Below are 19,435 nucleotides of genomic sequence, written 5' to 3'. Positions count from 1 at the left end.
GGACTATTACATCCTCCAATTCTCAGTAGTGAAACATATTTAATAAAGGAAAACACTCATTTAGCTAATAAAAATTGTTGCAACGGAATAGGATCCCAAAATACATATTCAATGTCTTGTAATTTAACAAATATATAAATATATGCCTCAGTTGTGTCTTCAATCATATCATGTATTGAAATTGTCTACAATAGTTTGTTTTAAGGACTCACATTACATGATACATATTCTGATGTTGTTTGTATATTTTTGTACAGAACACCGTCAGGGTAAAAACCTCTGACCATAGAACTCTTCATCGGTCCAACCTTTATTATTTTGTAAATTTTTGTAAATACTTTTTAACTTAATTTTAACTTAATTTTTTACTAAACTTTAAAAGCCATCAGACTGTCACTTAGCTTTAGCTTATAGTGATACCGCCCGGTGAAGACCGGCGGTGAAGACCGAGTGGTATCACTATAAGCTAAAGCTAAGTGACAGTCTGATGGCTTTTAAAGTTTAGTAAAAAAATTAAGTTAAAATTAAGTTAAAAAGTATTTACAAAAATTTACAAAATAATAAAGGTTGGACCGACGAAGAATTCTATGGTCAGAGGTTTTTACCTTGACGGTGCTCTGTACAAAAATATACAAACAACATCAGAAAATGTATCATGTAATGTGAGTCCTTAAAACAAACTATTGTAGACAATTTCAATACATGATATAATTGTAATTGAACAAGACATTTACAAGGAAATTTTAGATAATACGTTGCGTCGAGGGCTACCACTCTTGTTTTTAGTTTTAAAAATTCTTTCCTTCTTAATTGCGTAGCTCTCGAGACATCGGGAAAAATTCTAACCAAGTCTCCACAAAAATTTTGTCAATCTATTTTTGAAGTAAAGTTTCATTATTAACATTTTATCTATCTCACTCATGCATGTTATTACCATAGTGGACCTACTTTGAATCACATCCTGACTATCCTCCAAAAACTCTGTCAAATTTACATCATTTGTGACCAGATGGTCCACCTCCTGGGCGGATTGTATTTTCCTTTGTGGCACATAGTTGTTAATTGTTTAATGGGAAACTTTCCACATTGGGTAATCCCAGTACTTCTTTAAAGTATTTCCTTAACAAAATTTCAGAAGATAGTAAATGAGTTACTGGGAAATTAACCAAGCGGAGATTCCTCGCTCTATACATATTTTCCATCGTTTCCATTTTAGAATGTAATACCGCAGAATCCTTAACAGCAGATACAGAGACAGCTTGAAGTGTATTACTTTGAGTTTCAACCACACTTAATCTTTTATCCAAACATCTTATATTGGAATCCACATTCTCAAATTTTTGAGAAACAGACTGTGAGAAGTCCAATGTTTGTTTCACTGCTTCTCTGAGAAACCCTTCAACTCTAGATGTACCTAACCACAAATCTTTTAGGGTAATATCTTGTGTTTCCACTGCTGGTGGCTGATCCTCTACTACACTTGAGAATTCAAGTGGTTTAGGTATTTCAGTAAAAGCTAATTTACTTGTCTGAGTAGAGGTTACCACATATTCAGTGGAAATAGTGGGAATGTCTTTCCCACTATCACTTGATACTGGGTGAAGGGGGGGGTGTCCTTTCGAGGGGACTCATTGATGCACCCGATATAGGAGAAGTCAAATCCAATAACGTTTGTGGGGGATTATTAGCCGGAAATGTCAAATGCCTGTCCATGGGACCAGACATAGCAGGTGTAGAACTTTTAGGTTTAATTTTCCTTTTCCCCATGACCAGACAAAATAATGTTTATACGACCTGAGTTCCTGCTCCTCAACTCCTCGTTGCTCCAAGGGGCTCCCAAGGGGCAAGACAACAGGTCACATACCCTTGAATATTATGTTGCTACCTAAAAAGTTATTTTGTCTTCTTGTTTATTGCTCTAAATATGCGTTTCCAAAAAACAAGTTCCTGTTAACTTTTATAGTATGAGCTCTAAAGAGGGTTATTTTTTATTATTATTATTATTCTAAAATGTAAAAGATAAACCTCAGCCCTTCCACAAAATAAATTTGATTACACAAATAGTCCAGATGCATATAAAAACTTTAAAAGTTGGTTATGAATAGCCACGAGTAAGTTCCAAAAAGTCACAGAAGATTGCATTTTTTTCATTAAAGCAGTGCCATTCCTCATACATCAAAGGTCTTTATAATTTTAGGGCATATTTTAGGGATACATTCATTTTTTGAAATCTGCATTTGCTGAATTTCTTGCAAGTGGGATACACAGACAGGCAAGCGGTGCAGGGTGTATCTTGCAGACAGAGATTTGTTATTGGTTAAACTACAGAGATACTGACAAGCAAGCTGCACAGGTTGGAATTTCTGTCCTTGTGCAGGTATATCTGAATAGTTCCCAATTAGCCGTAAACGTAGAGGCCTTTTTATTAAAGCTTAGTGCATGCTAACAGAGGGAAATTCTATAAGAGGTGCCAAAGTTAGGTGCCTAGCTCAATTAGTAAATTGGCTTCAGTAATGAGCTTTAACAAACTCATAATTGAAAAAAAAATTTTAATTGAGAGATAGGCGCATATCTTCTTAGGCGCGATTCTACATAAGATAGGCACCTATAGCATAGTGCCAAGCGGCGCCCAACGCCAAAGTAGGCATGTTTAAGAGTGGAGAAAGACTTAGGCACCAGAGAAGAGCGACTAAAATGGTTAAGGGACTGGAGGAGTTGCCGTACAGCGAAAGATTAGAGACACTGGGCCTCTTCTTGAAAAAAGGAAACTGAGAAGGGGACATGATCGAAACGTTCAAGATAAAGACTTAGTAGATAAAGACAGGTTGTTCACCTTCTCCAAGGAAGGGAGAACGAGAGGGCGCACTCTAAAGTTAAAAGGGGATAGATTCCGTACAAACATAAGGAAGTTCTTCTTCACCCAGAGAGTGGTGGAAAACTGGAACGCTCTAACGGAGGCTGTTATAGGGGAAAACACCCTCCAGGGATTCAAGACAAAATTAGACAAGTTCCTGCTGAACCAGAATGTACGCAGGTAAAGCTAGTCTCAGTTAGGGCACTGACCTAGGGGCCGCCGCGGGAGCAGACTGCTGGGCACAATGAACCACTGGCAATTTTTATGTTCTTACATAATTCATGGTCTGTTACTGAGAAAGACACGAAGGAAGCCACTGCTTGCCCTGTATTGGTAGCATGGATTATTGCTACACCTTGGGTTTTGGCCAGGTACTAGTGACCTGGATTGGCCACTGTGAGAACGGGTTACTGGGCTTGATGGACCATTGGTCTGACCCAGTTCTTATGAAAAGACATAAGGGCAGGCTGCATTGTATAGGATGTATTCAAGGTCTAGGTCTCGTATGCTTCTCTAAAGAGAAAGGTTTCATATGTTTTTTAGGTGCCCATTACAGAATCTGGCCCTAAATGCTGCACTTACTATTTTATAAAATGACCATGGGGTACTTGGTGCATGCTAATGTAAATCTGCATGCACTAAGCCTTCATTTGGGGTTGTGAAAACAGATTTTAACTTGAGATTTATTGGCGGGGTCAACTCTATTATAACTTGGTTGCATCTACCAAATCAATTGTTTGAAAGAGTGAGGATTCCTTGGCGATAACAAAAAGTGCCGTTAGACTCACCATCGCTTCCAGCATCCTTTTTATGTCCTAGCTGGCTAAAGCTTTAAAAACAATCCAATATATACTTCACTCCAACCATTTAGATATCGCCACGCTCTGCAAGTTCTGCAGTGACCCGATGAAGGGAACACTTGAAAGCTGATTAACAACTAACAAACCAGTTTCAGGCTATTACACTTGTGTCAACTAAAATGGCAACCATATTACAGGAAGAAAGATCAAATATGTGTGTATTGGCATGACATAATATGAGCAAAAACAAGAAGTAATTACATACAAATTATACCTTTAGGTCTAGATACTCCAGGTCTTTTTTCAACTGCATGTAAGTATCATCAGCCTGCAGAAGGAGAAAATAATTAGTCCAAAATTATGAATTATTTGAATGCTTAGACAACTATTACTATAATTTACAAATGCTGCACTTCTAGCAAGCTTGTGTTACATTATGATCACACTAGCCTGCTTACCATAGGGTAATTTATAACCTAATCTGGTTTGTAGTTAGACCAATCTTACGCTCAATGTCACCTTCAACACTGTTCACAGCCTTCACTGCTGCCCAGCCATGATAAATACATGAGAAAAAAATGGGAATTGTCTTAGTTGGCCTCTGTTCTAATAACTCCTGCAGCAGACAAGACCTGCAAGTTCCAAATAACCAGGGCAGCGTTGAGCCCAGCAGAACGCTATTTCTCGTTTTCAAAAGTTTTCGCGTGACCCCGGGTCACCGCTCTGCACATCAAGTCAAACCTTCCGCTGATCCAAGGGCTTGTCAAGCGCTGTAATGCTGCACAAACAAATCTCTCAACAGAGTAACAAGGTATTTACCACACTCCGCAAACCGACAGCTGAAGTATCTAGATCAAGAACTTTAGATTTGTCATGAACGGAATGACCCTGACTGCCATAGGATTTAACAGAAGAGGAAATGAGAGTAAGAAAAATTAGATTCTGTCACTTCCCAGCAGCCAGACGCCGTAGGACACAATAGAGCCATAAATAAGGAAGCAAGGTTTACAGCAGCTTGGGCAAGTCTCTTCATGAAGATTTCATCTGCTGATGCCTGTTTATCCACTCTGATAATCCAAGAATGCACAAATGGAACCCTACATAAGTGCACTGCATATCTCGTCCTCTAAATTCATTTTACAGGCTTTTTCAAAGACTCAATGATATAAGAAGGAATTTATCTGGAAATGGACTTATAAAGAGACAGAAACCTTTTTTATCATTACTCCCTTGATCCCTCCCTCTTAAAATTTAATTCTCTGATAAATATCAATGTGCTTTTAAGTTCCAGAAAGTTAATCTTCATCTCTTTAGGTTCTTAAGGACAGGCCGACGTAAAGGGTGAGATAGCAGTTTCTATCTAAGGTGAAATGATGAATTAACCTAGGGATGAAACTAAAATAGTCCTAACTAAAAAGAACTGTAGAAAAGGAAACCCACATAATAAAGCTTTCCAAATTTCTCCACTTTTCTATTTCCCACCCTCCCCCAAAAAAATTGCAATCAAGACTTGCTTTAGAGGTTGGGATAATGCACTACACAGATGTAGCTCCCCAAGAGAATTCAACCCAGTGGCGTAGTAAGGGGGGAGGAGGGGGGGCCCCGCCTCTTCCCATTCCTCCCCTCCACGCGCATGCCCCCTTCCTCCCCCCATACCTCTAGCGGAAGTTGTTGTTCACGGTGGTCAACAACGTGCTCTTTGCAACCCTGGCGGCTCTCCCGCTGACACCACTTCTGGGCACAGCGCACGTGAAGTGACATCAGAGGGAGAGCCGACAGGGTCACAAGGAGCACATTGTTGACCACCGCAAGCAACAACTTCAACTACAGGTACAGGGGGAAGGGAAGGGGGAGGTGTGCACGTCAGGTGAGATCAAAGAAGGAGAGGGTTCGCACATGGGACACCTGCGCCCCGGGCGCTTCTCACCCTCGCTATGCCACTGATTCAACCATGCAAAACACAGCAAATATAATAAATAGAAATAGTGATGCGAACAATGGAAAAACACCTTCGTTTATTTGACCCTTTTCTCCAATTTTTGAAAGTTTCCAGTTTTACACATTCATTTTAATAAAACATTTTAATGTACATTAAAAAAAAAAAAATTTAACACACACTTAGAGCCAGATTCTATGAAACGCACCTATGCTAGGTGCTTACATTAATCACCTACACGAGCTTTAACAAGCTCATAATTGGGAAAAAAATTTTTTTTTAATTGGCCCATCAGCGCCTACCCAATTCTATAAAAGGTAGGCAACTAATACCTAAATGTGCATGTTTGGGGATGGAGACAGAGATGGGCGCCATTAGACGCGATTCTGAAAAGAATTTAAGCACCTGCAATGTACGAGTAAAACCCTGGCCTACATTACTGGCACCTAAGTTTTGTGATAGGCCCCATAAGGTGCGAATCTGTAAATAGCGCCTAAGCATGATTGACATGCTGCTGGCGCCTTTTTTTCAAGGCACCTGCCAAATTAGGTGCCATTTATAGAATCCGGCCTTAATTGACTTAATAAATATTAAATCAATGTACTATGCACAAAATATTTGAAGTTGCACTACTGAACCGAATGCACACCAACAAGTCCGTATCTCTACAAGGAAGATATGTGATCTGCTGAAGATGAAATGGTGATAAAAGTCAAACTTGAATGCAAGTCTTCAAATATCATTGTTCCGCACTACGGTAATACTCTACCAATTTGAGAAGAAGTGTTTCCTTAGCTTAATTTGCACACGACTTATGCGTTCTACTATTTACTTCATTATGTTTTCCTTTGTGTTGGCTACTGCAGGGTTAAGACTATGGAATAGGTCAAGTTCTACTCTTTCCATTAGAAGAACCGCTTTCAATAACCTACACCCCCGAGCATTTTCATCCATGAAACCTTATTCTCCTTTGCGATAACCAAGAAAGTCAATCATTTTACCCCATTTTAACTAATAATTCGAGCAAACATAATGTGGACCCCAGGGCAGACGCACACTCATGTACGATCATGGTCTGGCTGCAGAACAGTGACATATTGTCAAGGTAGACACTTCGAGGAGATAGCACTTGTATGCATTCAATCAATACAAATAAACATGCTAATGAAGTGACATACTGAAAGCCAACCGTCATCTTTCTCTTTAGTTTACACATCTCTGGAGAAAAGCACATTCAGCTTAAAAATGTACAAAAGCAAAGGAAACCACATTATGACTTAGAGGCTCGTCTACTGAAGGATGGGCAAATTGGTAACAAAACAGCAGCACAAAGGCGAGCAGACCACTAGGAAGCGTTGGGATAGCCACAAACTGTAAAGCAGAAATGAGCTACTCAGCAGCTGACCTGGTAGGTGGGATTAGTTGGCGCATACTGCTGTAATTGGCCGATTGTGTAATTTCGTACACCAGCCAACATAGCCTGATGTCTCCTTAATCGAATGAGAAGCAATGTTAGCTCTTCAGGCTGCAGGTATTCAGACACATTGCAAAGAAGAAATTAGCAGTCTTCAGGCAGAGTCACTGCGATAACATATTTCAACCTTTGCGCCCCCCCCCCCCCAAAAAAAAAAAAAGCATTTCATACACAAACTAGAACTCCTAGTGGAAAAGCCGGGCCTAAATGAGCCAGGCTAGATGAGCCAGGTCTTTCTGGCAGATTGCACACTCTTCGTGTTGATGGGACTGAGGAACTGCAAAGAATCTTGCCACACTGGCACCATTTATAGAAACCCACCTAGCAGTGCCTAGGCATGCTTAGGCATCACTAGGAATCCTGGGGGTAGGCACTGGCTTAATTTACCAATGCCTAACTCAGATGCCTAGCAATGCGTAAGCCAACCACGCCTACTGTTCATGTAGGCATCATTAGGCATCGCCAGGCACTCTTAAAACAAACTGGAGAAGCCATTTACTCATTCGATAATCAATCAAGCTGTGGAACTTGTTGCCAGAGGATGCGTTAAAAGCATCTAATATAGCTGGGCTTTAACAGCTATGTAAAAGCCCACAAGCATTTGTTAACCAAGTAGCCCTTGGATGGTAGAGATGGTAGAGTCCTATTCAGAAAGGCCTTGGGAAGTCACGATGTTGAGATTAGAGCATGCTGGAGTTGATGGCTGCCTGCATTATTGTGGGACCTTGTGTTTGAAGAGGAGGGAACTATAAAGGGGTTCCTGAATATTCAGCTACCCAAGAGGATACAATACAATGGAGGAAAACAACAAATAATATTCTTTGATAAGAAGTAAAATCTTTCAGCTAGTCAGCTGTGAATATACCTAAAGTTGCCAACTGGATCCAGATTTATCCAATAGGGTTGATCCAGTTTTGGGATTACCCCACTGCATGCAGGGGCTTATAGTCTTGTTTTTCATAGGGAATGCAATGGGGAAAGAACTACAAGTCCCTATAAGCAATAGGGGTAAACCCAGGACTGGACCAACCCTGGATCCAGTTGGCAACCCTATATCCTACAATGCCACTATGATAAAGGTAAAATTAATGAAATACTTAAAAAGTCAAAATTTAGCCTTAGCAGGGAGATGATTCAAGAAGAAAAGGAAATTGTACCTAGCACCAACCTGTTCAAAAATTTCTGGCAGCTCCAACGTAACAATGCTACAGAAATTATAGGAAGGTAGATTAAACAAAACACTCCTGGCACAGCGTGCAGAGAAGATTAGTTTTAACATTAATTTCCTCGCATACCGGGGAATGAATTCTAAAAAGTTTTAACGTTTCAAGATAAGTATTTAGCAAAATGCTCACCGATTTCCCATGTAAGCTGGGTGCACTTACGGTGTGCGTCATATATCCCATAGAAGGCATTGATCGTCTATCGACATGCGTAGCAGCCTGTAACAGTAAAAAGAAACCATGTGCAAATATCATACATACTTGTTCAAAAACCCTGTGGGAAGTTTCACATAAAAATCAGCTCAAGCCAGGCACAGGGCAACTTGGTGAGTTAGCCATTTTTCTACTTCTGGAGAGGAAACGTGAGCCCTATTAGAGAATGACATGAGGACAAATTTGTCCCTGCAGGAACTCAATTTCCCCATCCTGTCCCTGCGAGTTTTGTTGCTCTGTCCCTGTCCCATTCCTGTAAGCTCTGCCTTCACCGCACAAGCCTCAAACACTTATGATTTTAAAGCGTTTGAGGCTTGTGCAGATGAGGACGGAGCTTAGGCATTGGTAGAATGAGGCATTATGACATCACAATCTGAGCTCTAGAATGTTGCTACTTAGGATTTTAAAGGGTTTGAGGCTTATGCAGATGAGGATGGAGCTTAGGCATTGGTGGAATGAGGCATTATGACATCACAATCTGAGCTCTAGAATGTTGCTACTTAGGATTTTAAAGGGTTTGAGGCTTATGCAGATGAGGATGGAGCTTAGGCATTGGTGGAATGAGGCATTATGACATCACAATCTGAGCTCTAGAATGTTGCTACTTAGGATTTTAAAGGGTTTGAGGCTTATGCAGATGAGGATGGAGCTTAGGCACTGGTGGAATGAGGCATTATGACATCACAATCTGAGCTCTAGAATGTTGCTACTTAGGATTTTAAAGGGTTTGAGGCTTATGCAGATGAGGATGGAGCTTAGGCATTGGTGGAATGAGGCATTATGACATCACAATCTGAGCTCTAGAATGTTGCTACTTAGGATTTTAAAGCGTTTGAGGCTTGTGCAGATGAGGACGGAGCTCAGGCATTGGTGGAATGAGGCATTATGACATCACCATCTGAGCTCTGGAATGTTGCTACTTATGATTTTAAAACGTTTGAGGCTTGTGCAGATGAGGACGGAGCTTGCAGGAATGGGGCAGGGGCAGGAAAAGAACTCGCTGGAAAGGGTCAGGAAAATGACTTCCCGTGGGGACGGGGAAAAATTTGTCCCTATGCCATTCTCTATTCCTGCCTTTTGCTGACTGTAAACTAGTGCTTGGCCAAGAAGGTACACGAATAACCAACAGATGTACACGTACACCTTTTCTGTTCTCATTTTGTGCAGTTTATTCTGCTGCATCTAGAGAGAATCCGCAACCTCAGATTTAGGTCTTAGGACTTCTTTTACAAAGCCATTTAGTGCGGGTTGCTACAATAACTGCCCTGAAGCCAACAAGGATCTCAAGGGCTTCAGGGCTGCTGTTGTGTGGCTTTGCAAAAGGGGGTTAGTTTTCCCTTGTTTTGTGTTTGCTTGGTTTGTTTTTAATTCCAACCCAGCTTCCCTCAATTCCTGTCACTCTTATACATACTTCCTAAATTTTGTGGGAGATCTAGTTCTCACTTGAATGCAGGGGTTGATGCAGGGATAACTGTGGAAAAACCACATGGAAAAAAACCAGTAACATATTGCAAGCAAATTTGAAATAACCACAGAATAAAAATTAACGATAGAGAGAGAGAGAGAGAGAGAGAGAAAAAGAGAGAGAGCGAGAGAGAGAGAGCGAGAAATAGAAAGAGAGAGAGAGAGAGAGAGAGAGAAAAAGAGAGAGAGAGAGAGCGATAGAGATAGAGAGAGAGAGAGAGAAAGAGGAATAGAGAGAGAGAGAGAGAGAAAAGGTGCTTTTTAATATATTAACATAAAGTAATAGTACGAATGGCTTCTGATTTCAATGTGGGTTTGTACCTCCATATAAAGAGCTGAACAGATGACACAACAAGAATGCAGAAACATCAAACTCAATTTCTCACTATTGAAGTACTGTGTGAAATCCACAGAAAAGGAATATTTATAAAAAGATACTGTAAAAATTTGTAGGCGCTCTATACTACCAAAAACATTTCAAAGATGTTCGCCCAAGTGATCAACAGTATACCTTCTATAAGTTTTTCTTTGGATAAATCTTTGGGAGACCCACTTCAAAATGCCTTACCTTAAGAGTTTGGGTTTGCATTTTCCTTGGTGATCCAGTGTCATTAGTGTTCGCGTTCCATTCCTCCTCTGTAGGTTTAACGGTGACCCTTTCTGCAGGAGTGTGTGGCCTTTTTGGTGGATAGGCTTTCAGTGGTGCTGTCAGAAGAATATCAGAAGGAGATGGGGGAATGGAGATGGAACGAGGAACATCTAATGAACTTCGTCCTTTCCCACGGTCAATAAAATCAATAGAACCTATATAAAGTGGGCCGGTGGGGCTGCCGTGTTTAAACTGTTGTCTCTGCTGCCACTCATACAGCTGCCACACAGTGCCTTCCTTCGAAGCTTTACGATCCTCATTAGACATCTTAAAATGGCTGATACGGTCCTGGGCATACTTATAGTCACTTGGCAAATTGCGATTTTGTGGTGGTGGTGAACTCCCCAAAGACTGTCTGGTGTTCTTTGGCAAGGTTTGACAGTTTTCAGGACTCGATGACAACGTTTGATTGGGAGCATGACGTGTTAGGGTATGATCGGAAGCAAGGCTAGGAAGGAAAAAAAAGCATTCGTTGCAATATGAATTTGATTAAAATATAGGGAGTGCCATTTATAAGACAAAACAATAATTCAGACAATAAATATTGCAAATTGCCTAAATAACTATTTAACAAAATCAATCTAAAGTACATAAAGAAAAGACCACAAGTTCTAAAATGTGTTGTTTGATATCCCATAGTCCTTTTAACATCTTAGTCAACGCTCATATTATACCTCTGGCTCAGCTCCAGTCAAACTACATCCCCAGGAATGCCTACACAAGACCATGTACGAGGGGGTACTGAAAAGTTCTCAGCCCAACCAAGAAGGAAAAGACGTGAAGTCATGAAACTTACAAGTTATTCCACATATTCATCTAAGTTCAACACACTTGGCATATCATGTCTGAAGTTTCAGCAACCCTTCCAAAAAATACACTAAAATACTGCTCCACCTCCAAATGTGAATAAGGATGGAGGAGTGGTAGGCCCTGATTGATTTTCAGAGGGTTGTGTTCATGAGGAGCTAACTAAATTAAAGGTAGACAAAGCAATGGGGTCGGATGGTGGTACTTCCGAGGATGCTGAAGAAATTTAGGGAAGTTCTAGTGGCTCCGCTGACTGACCTTTTCAATACTTCTCTAGAGTTGGGAGTGGTACCCAGGATTGTCAAGCCCTGCCCCAATCTACTTATATATTCTTTAAAGAACAGTACCATATTTCTCGCTCTATAAGACGCACCGGACCATAAGATGCACCCACCTGTAGAGGAGGAAAAACCATGAAAAAAAGAAATTTGGTTCGGAATTTTTTTTCTTGGTTTTTCCTCCTCTACACATAGGTGCGTCTGGTGCTGGGAAGCCTGCAGTCCAATGCCCGCCAGTACCTTTATTTAACTGGCATTGTCGGTGCTGGACAGCTGCCTTTCTCCCTGCAGAGTGGTGCATAAGGCAGGAGTGCAACCTTTGCACTTCCTGCCTGATCCCGCTCTGCTCCGTGATTGGCTTGCCATCAGTTCTCATGAATCACAAGAACTGACGGCAAGCCAATCACGGAGTGGGACCAGGCAGGAAGCGCAAGAGGCGCGCTCCTGCCTTATGCACCACTCTTCAGGGAGAAAGGCAGCTGTCCAGCACCGACTACGCCAGGTAAAAAAAGGTACCGGGGCGGGGGGGGAGGTGTATTCGCTCCGTAAGACGCACCCACATTTCCACACCCTTTTAGGGGGTGGAAAAAGTGTGTCTTGTGGAGCAAAAAAATACGGTAATTCAAAACATTAGTTAATATGGGTATGCTAAAACATTTGCAGATGAAAACAGAAGACAAACAATCCTCCACAAAAAACAAGCACACAGAAGCACAGCGCAGGAGACGACTGCAGGAGACGACAATCAGTGGAATGGAATGGAACACTTTATTGGATATCACAAGGTGACTTGACACGAGTCGTGTTTCATCCAGAGGCCGCATTCACCATTATCAGGTTCATTAGTTTGCACTCCAATAGAGACTAAATACCAATTGTCATGGGAAATCAAAACCGTTTGGAACATGTTTGGATAACAGAACGCTCTGGCTGAAACATGACTCGTGTCGAGTCACCTTGTGATATCCAATAAAGTGTTCCATTCCATTGGTTGTCATCGCCTATGCTGTGCTTCTGTGTGCTAAAACATTTGCACCATACACAACACTAGAAATGATTATAACTTAAAGTAGAACTGTATAGTTTGATACTTTTCTGGCAGTTTGAATACAAAGTGGAGTAGCAGACTGGTTACTGGAGCAGACTGGGAACCCACTCTTTGTGATCATAGGGCAGTGGGCTCCAGCGTGCGGCCCCCAAAGTCCTCCATTGTGGCCCTCAAACACTTGGAAGAAATGCTCTTCAAATCCTGCAAATGCATTAATATCAATCTTGCCTACTTGACATAGTAGTTCCAAACAATCTCTTAAATATGTTACTGAGGTATCTCATTTATAGAACTTTATACTGCTAACAACTTAAAATAAAGTGAGTTTTAAAAATATATGCTTGATGTGCTGTAGAATCAATATTCAATGTTTAATACCTAGTCTGAACAAGGTAGTGAAGATGGTTTACAAAGTTAGTAGTATATGCAAGCTTGAAACCTCCCGGTGGCCCTCAGGGCTTTCTCATATTCACAATGTGGCCCTACACATGAAAAAGGTTGAAGACCTCTGTCTTAGAGAAGCCAAACTTATCCCTCCATTGCCTGGGGTACACACTCAAATTGTGAGCCCTCCAGGACAGAAAAATGCCTACCATACCTGAAAGCATACTGCTTCAATAGCTTTTGGGCTTGAAGAAAGTATAAAAATAATTAAATAAACCAAAATACATGCTCAAGCCAGCTGTAATACTTAACTAACTCACTAAACATCTATAGCCCAAGGTCCAATGGCACAAGGGGTAAGTGTATAACTAACGGGCAGACTGGATGGACCGTTCAGGTCTTTATCTGCTGTCATTTACAACGTTACTGTAGAGTGCCTTGTGGAAGATTCCTACTTTGATCCCAATGGGATTTCTGCTCCCTGGGTTAGCTGGAGTGCTTTTGAGGCAGGGCAGAGGGCTATGATCACTGCTCAAGAACGATGCCTAATGCCATACTTACAAGGCTCCAGGAAGAGCCCTGGGGCACAACCCAACCCGATGGCTGTCACCACAATAGCCAGTCAAAATATCAAAACCCGATCTAGGTTATATTTCAAAAAAACTTCCGTTCACATTAGGTGCCCTAGAAGAACACACACTCGTTACATATACTCCATGTGTGAATAGATGAAGTGATCAGAACCCAAACCACCTGCATGGGAGCCACTCCCCTCTACCCAGGCCTGGCTGCGCCAGTGCGGGGCTATCCTCACACTCGTTCTGCTGTGGATATAAATGAGGCCCAGCTTCAGCCATCCCTCCTGAAGACGCCTTTCAGCAAAACTCAGGTCTGGGTAGAGGGGAGCGGAACAGTATGGTTTTGACGGTGTGAACACAGGGTGCACTTTACTTTGACTTCGCTCCTTTCTGCGGAGCTGCTGTGAGAACCGATCCTCATTCCTCAGCTGGGGACATCAGGAAGTATTTCTTCACGGAAAGAGTGGTGGACCATTGGAACAAGCTTCCAGAGCAGGTGGTCAAGGCCGCCAAAGTGCTTGACTTTAAGAATAAATGGGACATCTACGTGGGATCCCTACGAAAGTCAAGTTAAGGAACTGGGTGATTTGCACTCAGACTTAATGGGGTGGGTCAGTAGAGTGGGCAGACTTGATGGGCTATAGCCCTTTTCTGCCGTCATCTTTCTATGTTTCTAACTGTCTGACATTATCCCACAGTTTTGTCATACTTCATTCTCTAGTATTTATACATCTTACTGGTCCTCAGCGGGCCACCACGCACTCAAACTCTCTCATTGTGCTGGGCTTTATGCTCCCACTCGTCATTGGATCCAGTGTAGAAAATTTTTTTAGATATTTTAAGAAATAATTTAACCTATTCAAATAAATATGTACTAAAAGTACTTAGCTGTGCCATAGACGCTATTCAGGGGGGGTAGAATCACCAAATCACCAACATGTTTCGCCCGTGTGGTTCTAAGGGCTTTCTCAAGGTTCCCACTCCAGTTCCCTTGCCCAGAACTCTGAACAAAGACAGAAGCTGCGGGACTTTTCCTCTTGCCTGCTTTGCTATAAGCTCTGCCAGTGCCAGTGCCCGCATCATAGCGGGTAAGCTTGTTCCAGCTTTGTATGTTTGTTTGTGCAAGGAAAGGGGACACGGAAGTGTTATGACGGCCCCCAATAAATCTCTGTAGCGGCTCGCATGCAGGTGGTTTGGGTTCTGACCACTTCATATATTCACACACGAGTATATGTAACGAGAGTGTGTTCTTCTAGGGCACCTAATGTGAACGGAAGTTTTTTTGAAATATAACCTAGATTGGTTTTTGATATTTTGAGTGCCTTAATATAGATATAGGCTTTAGTGATTATAAACTCCTCTTGTTTTGAAGGTACTACAATAGCAAGCCCAGCTGGGAATGAAGGAATTAAAACAAGAACTTTCCTGTCTGTTACTGCATTTGAAGTACCCCTGAGGAAGGCTTATGAAGCCGAAACACGGCCTGTGAAGGGTCTGGCTACTATTCATATTTATATTGTATAATTTTGTCTTTTAAAATTGTGATATATTTGTATACTCTTTGAATTAATAAACTTCAAAATTTTATACTCTTGGAAGTCCAGGAACTGGTTCCACATTTTTGTCTTTAGTAGCATCACCTGATCTTTGTGGTACCTTGGTCCATTTCTGTGGCTGGTAGGACCGTATTCGTGACGTACCACCCACAGCATCGTTTTGCAATTAAAACAAGAGGAAAATCTTCAAGCAGTTACAAATGAAGGCTCATGGTGCTATATGCATGCTAGTTCTGGCTCCAACTAATCTAATCTAGTCTTCAGTTTATATACCGGATCATCTCTCAACGGAGCTCGACATGGTTTACACATGGTCAAGACCAGAATAAGCATTAGTAAAAGAAAAGAGATTAGTTAATCTGTCATAGAAATGGATCTTACAATGCAGTTAGTTAGTTGATTCCATAGATAAACCATTTAAATATTTTGAAAACAGCAAAGTTTTTTTTTTTGAAGACTTTACAAAATCGTTGTAGCTGACCTATCAGTCTAACAGAGTAGGGGAGTCCATACTCTAGATCCTATTGCGTTCTGGACTCATGCCCCCCAGAAATTATGAAAGCAGCACCTTTAGAATTTAAATTATCACTGATGCAATATTTGGCTTACAACCTAAACAATGGGAAGTTCCTCTCTAATAATGGTCACATTATTATAACCCCAATTCTAAAAAATCGTAAAGTATCCTCAGCCCTAATATCCAACTATAGACTGGTAGCTTCCATTCCGTTTATTATAAAAATTATGGAGGGATTGGTTCACACCCAACTGATGGGTTATCTTGATCAATTCTCTCTCCTCCATGAAACTCAATCTGGTTTTAGGCCATTATTCAGTACGGAGACAGTAATTGCGGCTATCTTAGACAATTTGCATCTACTGTTTAGTAAAGGCCTTAATGCCCTGATAATGCAATTTGATATGAGTTCTGCCTTTGATCTAGTGGACCACATGAAACTGCTGCAATGCCTAGATGCCATTGGTATCCGGGATAAGGTGCTGAACTGGTTTCGTGGTTTCCTTATATCCCACACCTATCAGGTTCGTTTTAATTATGAGCTTTCCGACACCTGGAGCAATCCATCCGGTGTGCCCCAAGGCTCTCCACTATCCCCATTGCTCTTCAACGTCTACATGTCCTCACTGGGGAGGAAGCTAACCCAGCTGGGGATAAAACTATTTAGTTATGCAGATGATTTTACGATTATCATCCCATTCACCAATTCTGTGTCCGAAACTATTCCCAAAGCTTCAGAAGCTATAAACATGATGGAACAATGGATGACAAACTTTAGGCTCAAACTTAATTCAGATAAAACGACTTTTTTCATTGCTTCACCACATCCACTTGACATTAAATCATCCCTCTGTATCAATAACCTTAGTTACCCTATCCAGCCCTCCATAAAGATACTAGGTGTAACTCTGGATCAATGCCTAACCATGAAAGACCAAGTAGATTCCTTAATCCGAAAGGGATTTTTCACTCTCTGGAAACTCAGATCCCTTAAAGCTTATTTTGTTTCATCGGTTTTTAGAATCCTAGTCCAATCCCTCGTACTAAGCCTGCTTGACTACTGTAACATTGCCTATTTGGCAATTTCCCAAAAAAATATGTGACGCCTACAACTGTTGCAGAATGCGGCACTCAGACTAATCTTTGGACTAAAAAAATTTTACCACGTGACACCCTACTACCGGCAGCTACATTGGCTGCTGATGAAGGCATGCGTAAAGTTCAAATTTGCCTGTTTCTGCTTTAAAGCATTACACGGGCTTGCCCCCAAATACATTACTGACCTTTTCTCCTTCTCAACCAACAGACACAAGAGAAGTTCACATTCCAACTTCGTTTCCCCCCCCAGTGAGAGGTTGCAAACTGAAAAAACACCATGAATTCCTTCTCTCACACCAAGCAACATCATGGGGTAAAGACCTAGAACAATTGCTTTCGCCCACTACTTATGAGGAATTTAGGAAACGTCTAAAAACACACCTGTTCTTAAAACATCTTGACAACTGATCCACTTATCTCTTTCCTCTCAATAGCGACCTACTGTCCTTTTGATCACTTTTCTCCTCAACAATGAATTTCCTGTCTAATTACTTCTCTTTCTTCTTCCCCTCTTGAAGTCAGTCAATTTGTACCTTTGCTTAATCTTTTGTAAACCGCATAGAACTTCACGGTATTGCGGTATATAAGCTGTTATTATTATTATTCCAAGTCTCTACCAGCTTAAAAGCAAAGGACTGACTAAGCTGCCCAACAGATTTAATTCCCTTGAAAGAGGGGAACAACAATTTATATCTCTGTGTATTCCTCAAGTAGCAGGATCTGAGAGTATTCCAGTGTAAAGGGACCAAAGGGTCAAATATTCCATACAGAAGTTTAAAAACACATGCACACTTGAACTGAATTCTAAAACGGATTGAGAACCAGTGAAGTTTTCTTAATAAAGGAGAGACATGATCGTACTTTCGTTTACCGAAGATGAGTTTCACCGCCGTGTTTTGTATCAATTGAAGGCGTTGTAAACTGCCCTGCTTGATACCCAAATAAAAAAGAGTTACAGTAGTCTAATTGAGCAAGCACAGTGGACTGTACCAACACTGAGAAGTGTTCCTGATGGAACAAGAATCTAACTTTTTTCAGCATATGCAGGCTAAAAAAAAGCACATTTTCACCAAAGAGTTTATCTGCTCATGAAATGTGAGTGATGAGTCTAAGATAATACCCAGAACTCTGGAAGAAGATTCGATGTGTAGCGAAATGCCTGATTTCAGTGTGATAGAAGCAGGGAGTTTATCCAATCTTGGCCCAACCCATAACAATTTTGTTTTAGCAGGAAATTGTAGGGTTAAAAAACCCCACAACAAAATAAGCTAGATGTATGAATATATGTATAATGCATGTGAATGGTATATTGTACTAAAATATTTTTAGTTGGTCACTGAATTAGGATACAGACTATACAGCAAAGCAGGATCATTAGTGCACCATGTATAAACATTTCCTCCCTCTTTTACAAAGGTGTGCTAAGCTTTTTAGCATGCGCTAAACGCTAGTGCATGCATGTTATCCTATGGATGCATTAGCGCTAGTGCTGCCCGATTCACGATTCGAATCGATTCACCAATTCACTTCGGGTGAATCGATTCGAATCGATTTACCCCACCAAAAAATTGGCCTCCCGATTTATTGACTGACCCTCCCCCCTCGCCCCTAAAGCAGGAGCAGCAGCGCTGCCTCTTGCTGGCCTGCCGCTCCTGCTTTAGAGGGCGAGTGGGGAGGGTCAGTTGGGAAGTGGCTTCCCCGCTAGTGCTGGCTTCCCCGCAGTAATTTACCGAAATTCAGCAGCCTGCCCTGCAGAAGAAGATCGCTGGCTCTAGAGATCTTTGTAAGCTGCCATAGGTTGTCCGAGTTGTCTTCTCTCTGCCATGGTCCTGCCCCTTCTCTGATGTCAGAGAAGGGGCAGGACCGCAGAAGAGAGAAGACAACTCGGACAACCTATGGCAGTTTACAAAGATCGCTAGAGCCAGCAATCTTCTTCTGCAGGGCAAGCTGCTGAATTTAGATAGATTAAACATATAGGCCTTCTGTGGGGAGGGGGGTTGTAGTCCTTCATGGGGGGGTGCAGGCCTTCTAGGTGGGGTACAGGCCTTCAGAAGGGACAGGCAGGCCTTCAGGGGGGGACATGCAGGCCTTCAGAGGTGGGGTGTAGGCATTTGGGGGGGCATGCAGGGGTGGGGTGTAGGCCTTCAGGAGGGGTGGTACATGCCTTCCAGGGGATGTAGGCCTTCAAGGGGGACAGGCTGGTCTTCAGGGATGGGGTGTAGGCTTTCACGGGGGATATGCAGGCCTTCAGGGGGGAACAGGCTAGTCTTCAAGGGTGGGGTATAGGTCTTCACGGGGGTGCAGACGTTCAGGGGAGGGGGCCCTGGTGTAGAAGTACACGGAGGGAGGGAAGGGGGGTTCAAAGAGACGTGCATATGCCGGACTTTGGGGGGGAAGAAATAATGGGACTAAAACAGAGAAGACGGAGAGAGATGATAGACAATGGGATTTAGGGATGAAAGTAACAGAAAGGGAGAGATGGTGGACCCTGGGGTGGTGGGGAAGGAGGGAGCGATGAGAGAAGGTGGATCTGTGGATGGAGCTGAAAAAAGGGAA

General features: G+C 41.9%; 1 protein-coding gene across 6 annotated transcripts in view; it reads right to left on the bottom strand.

The window, feature by feature from the left end:
* PLEKHA7 (pleckstrin homology domain containing A7) overlaps positions 1 to 19,435 on the bottom strand; it is a 437,534-nt gene that overhangs the window by 114,494 nt on the left and 303,605 nt on the right. For 5 of the 6 annotated variants that reach the window (XM_033928326.1, XM_033928327.1, XM_033928331.1 and 2 more), the window contains 4 exons: positions 10,533 to 11,061; positions 8,420 to 8,506; positions 6,996 to 7,115; positions 3,929 to 3,982 (listed from right to left, as the gene is read on the bottom strand). In XM_033928326.1, the coding sequence (XP_033784217.1) occupies positions 3,929 to 3,982; positions 6,996 to 7,115; positions 8,420 to 8,506; positions 10,533 to 11,061 (790 nt within the window). The remainder of the gene's footprint in view (positions 1 to 3,928; positions 3,983 to 6,995; positions 7,116 to 8,419; positions 8,507 to 10,532; positions 11,062 to 19,435) is intronic. The other variant, XM_033928328.1, reaches the window with a different exon arrangement.

The sequence above is a fragment of the Geotrypetes seraphini genome, chromosome 19 (assembly GCF_902459505.1).
Source record: "Geotrypetes seraphini chromosome 19, aGeoSer1.1, whole genome shotgun sequence".
NCBI classification, from domain to species: domain Eukaryota; kingdom Metazoa; phylum Chordata; class Amphibia; order Gymnophiona; family Dermophiidae; genus Geotrypetes; species Geotrypetes seraphini.
Note: the sequence above shows the minus strand (reverse complement) of the source record. Positions and strands in the feature narration are given on the sequence as shown.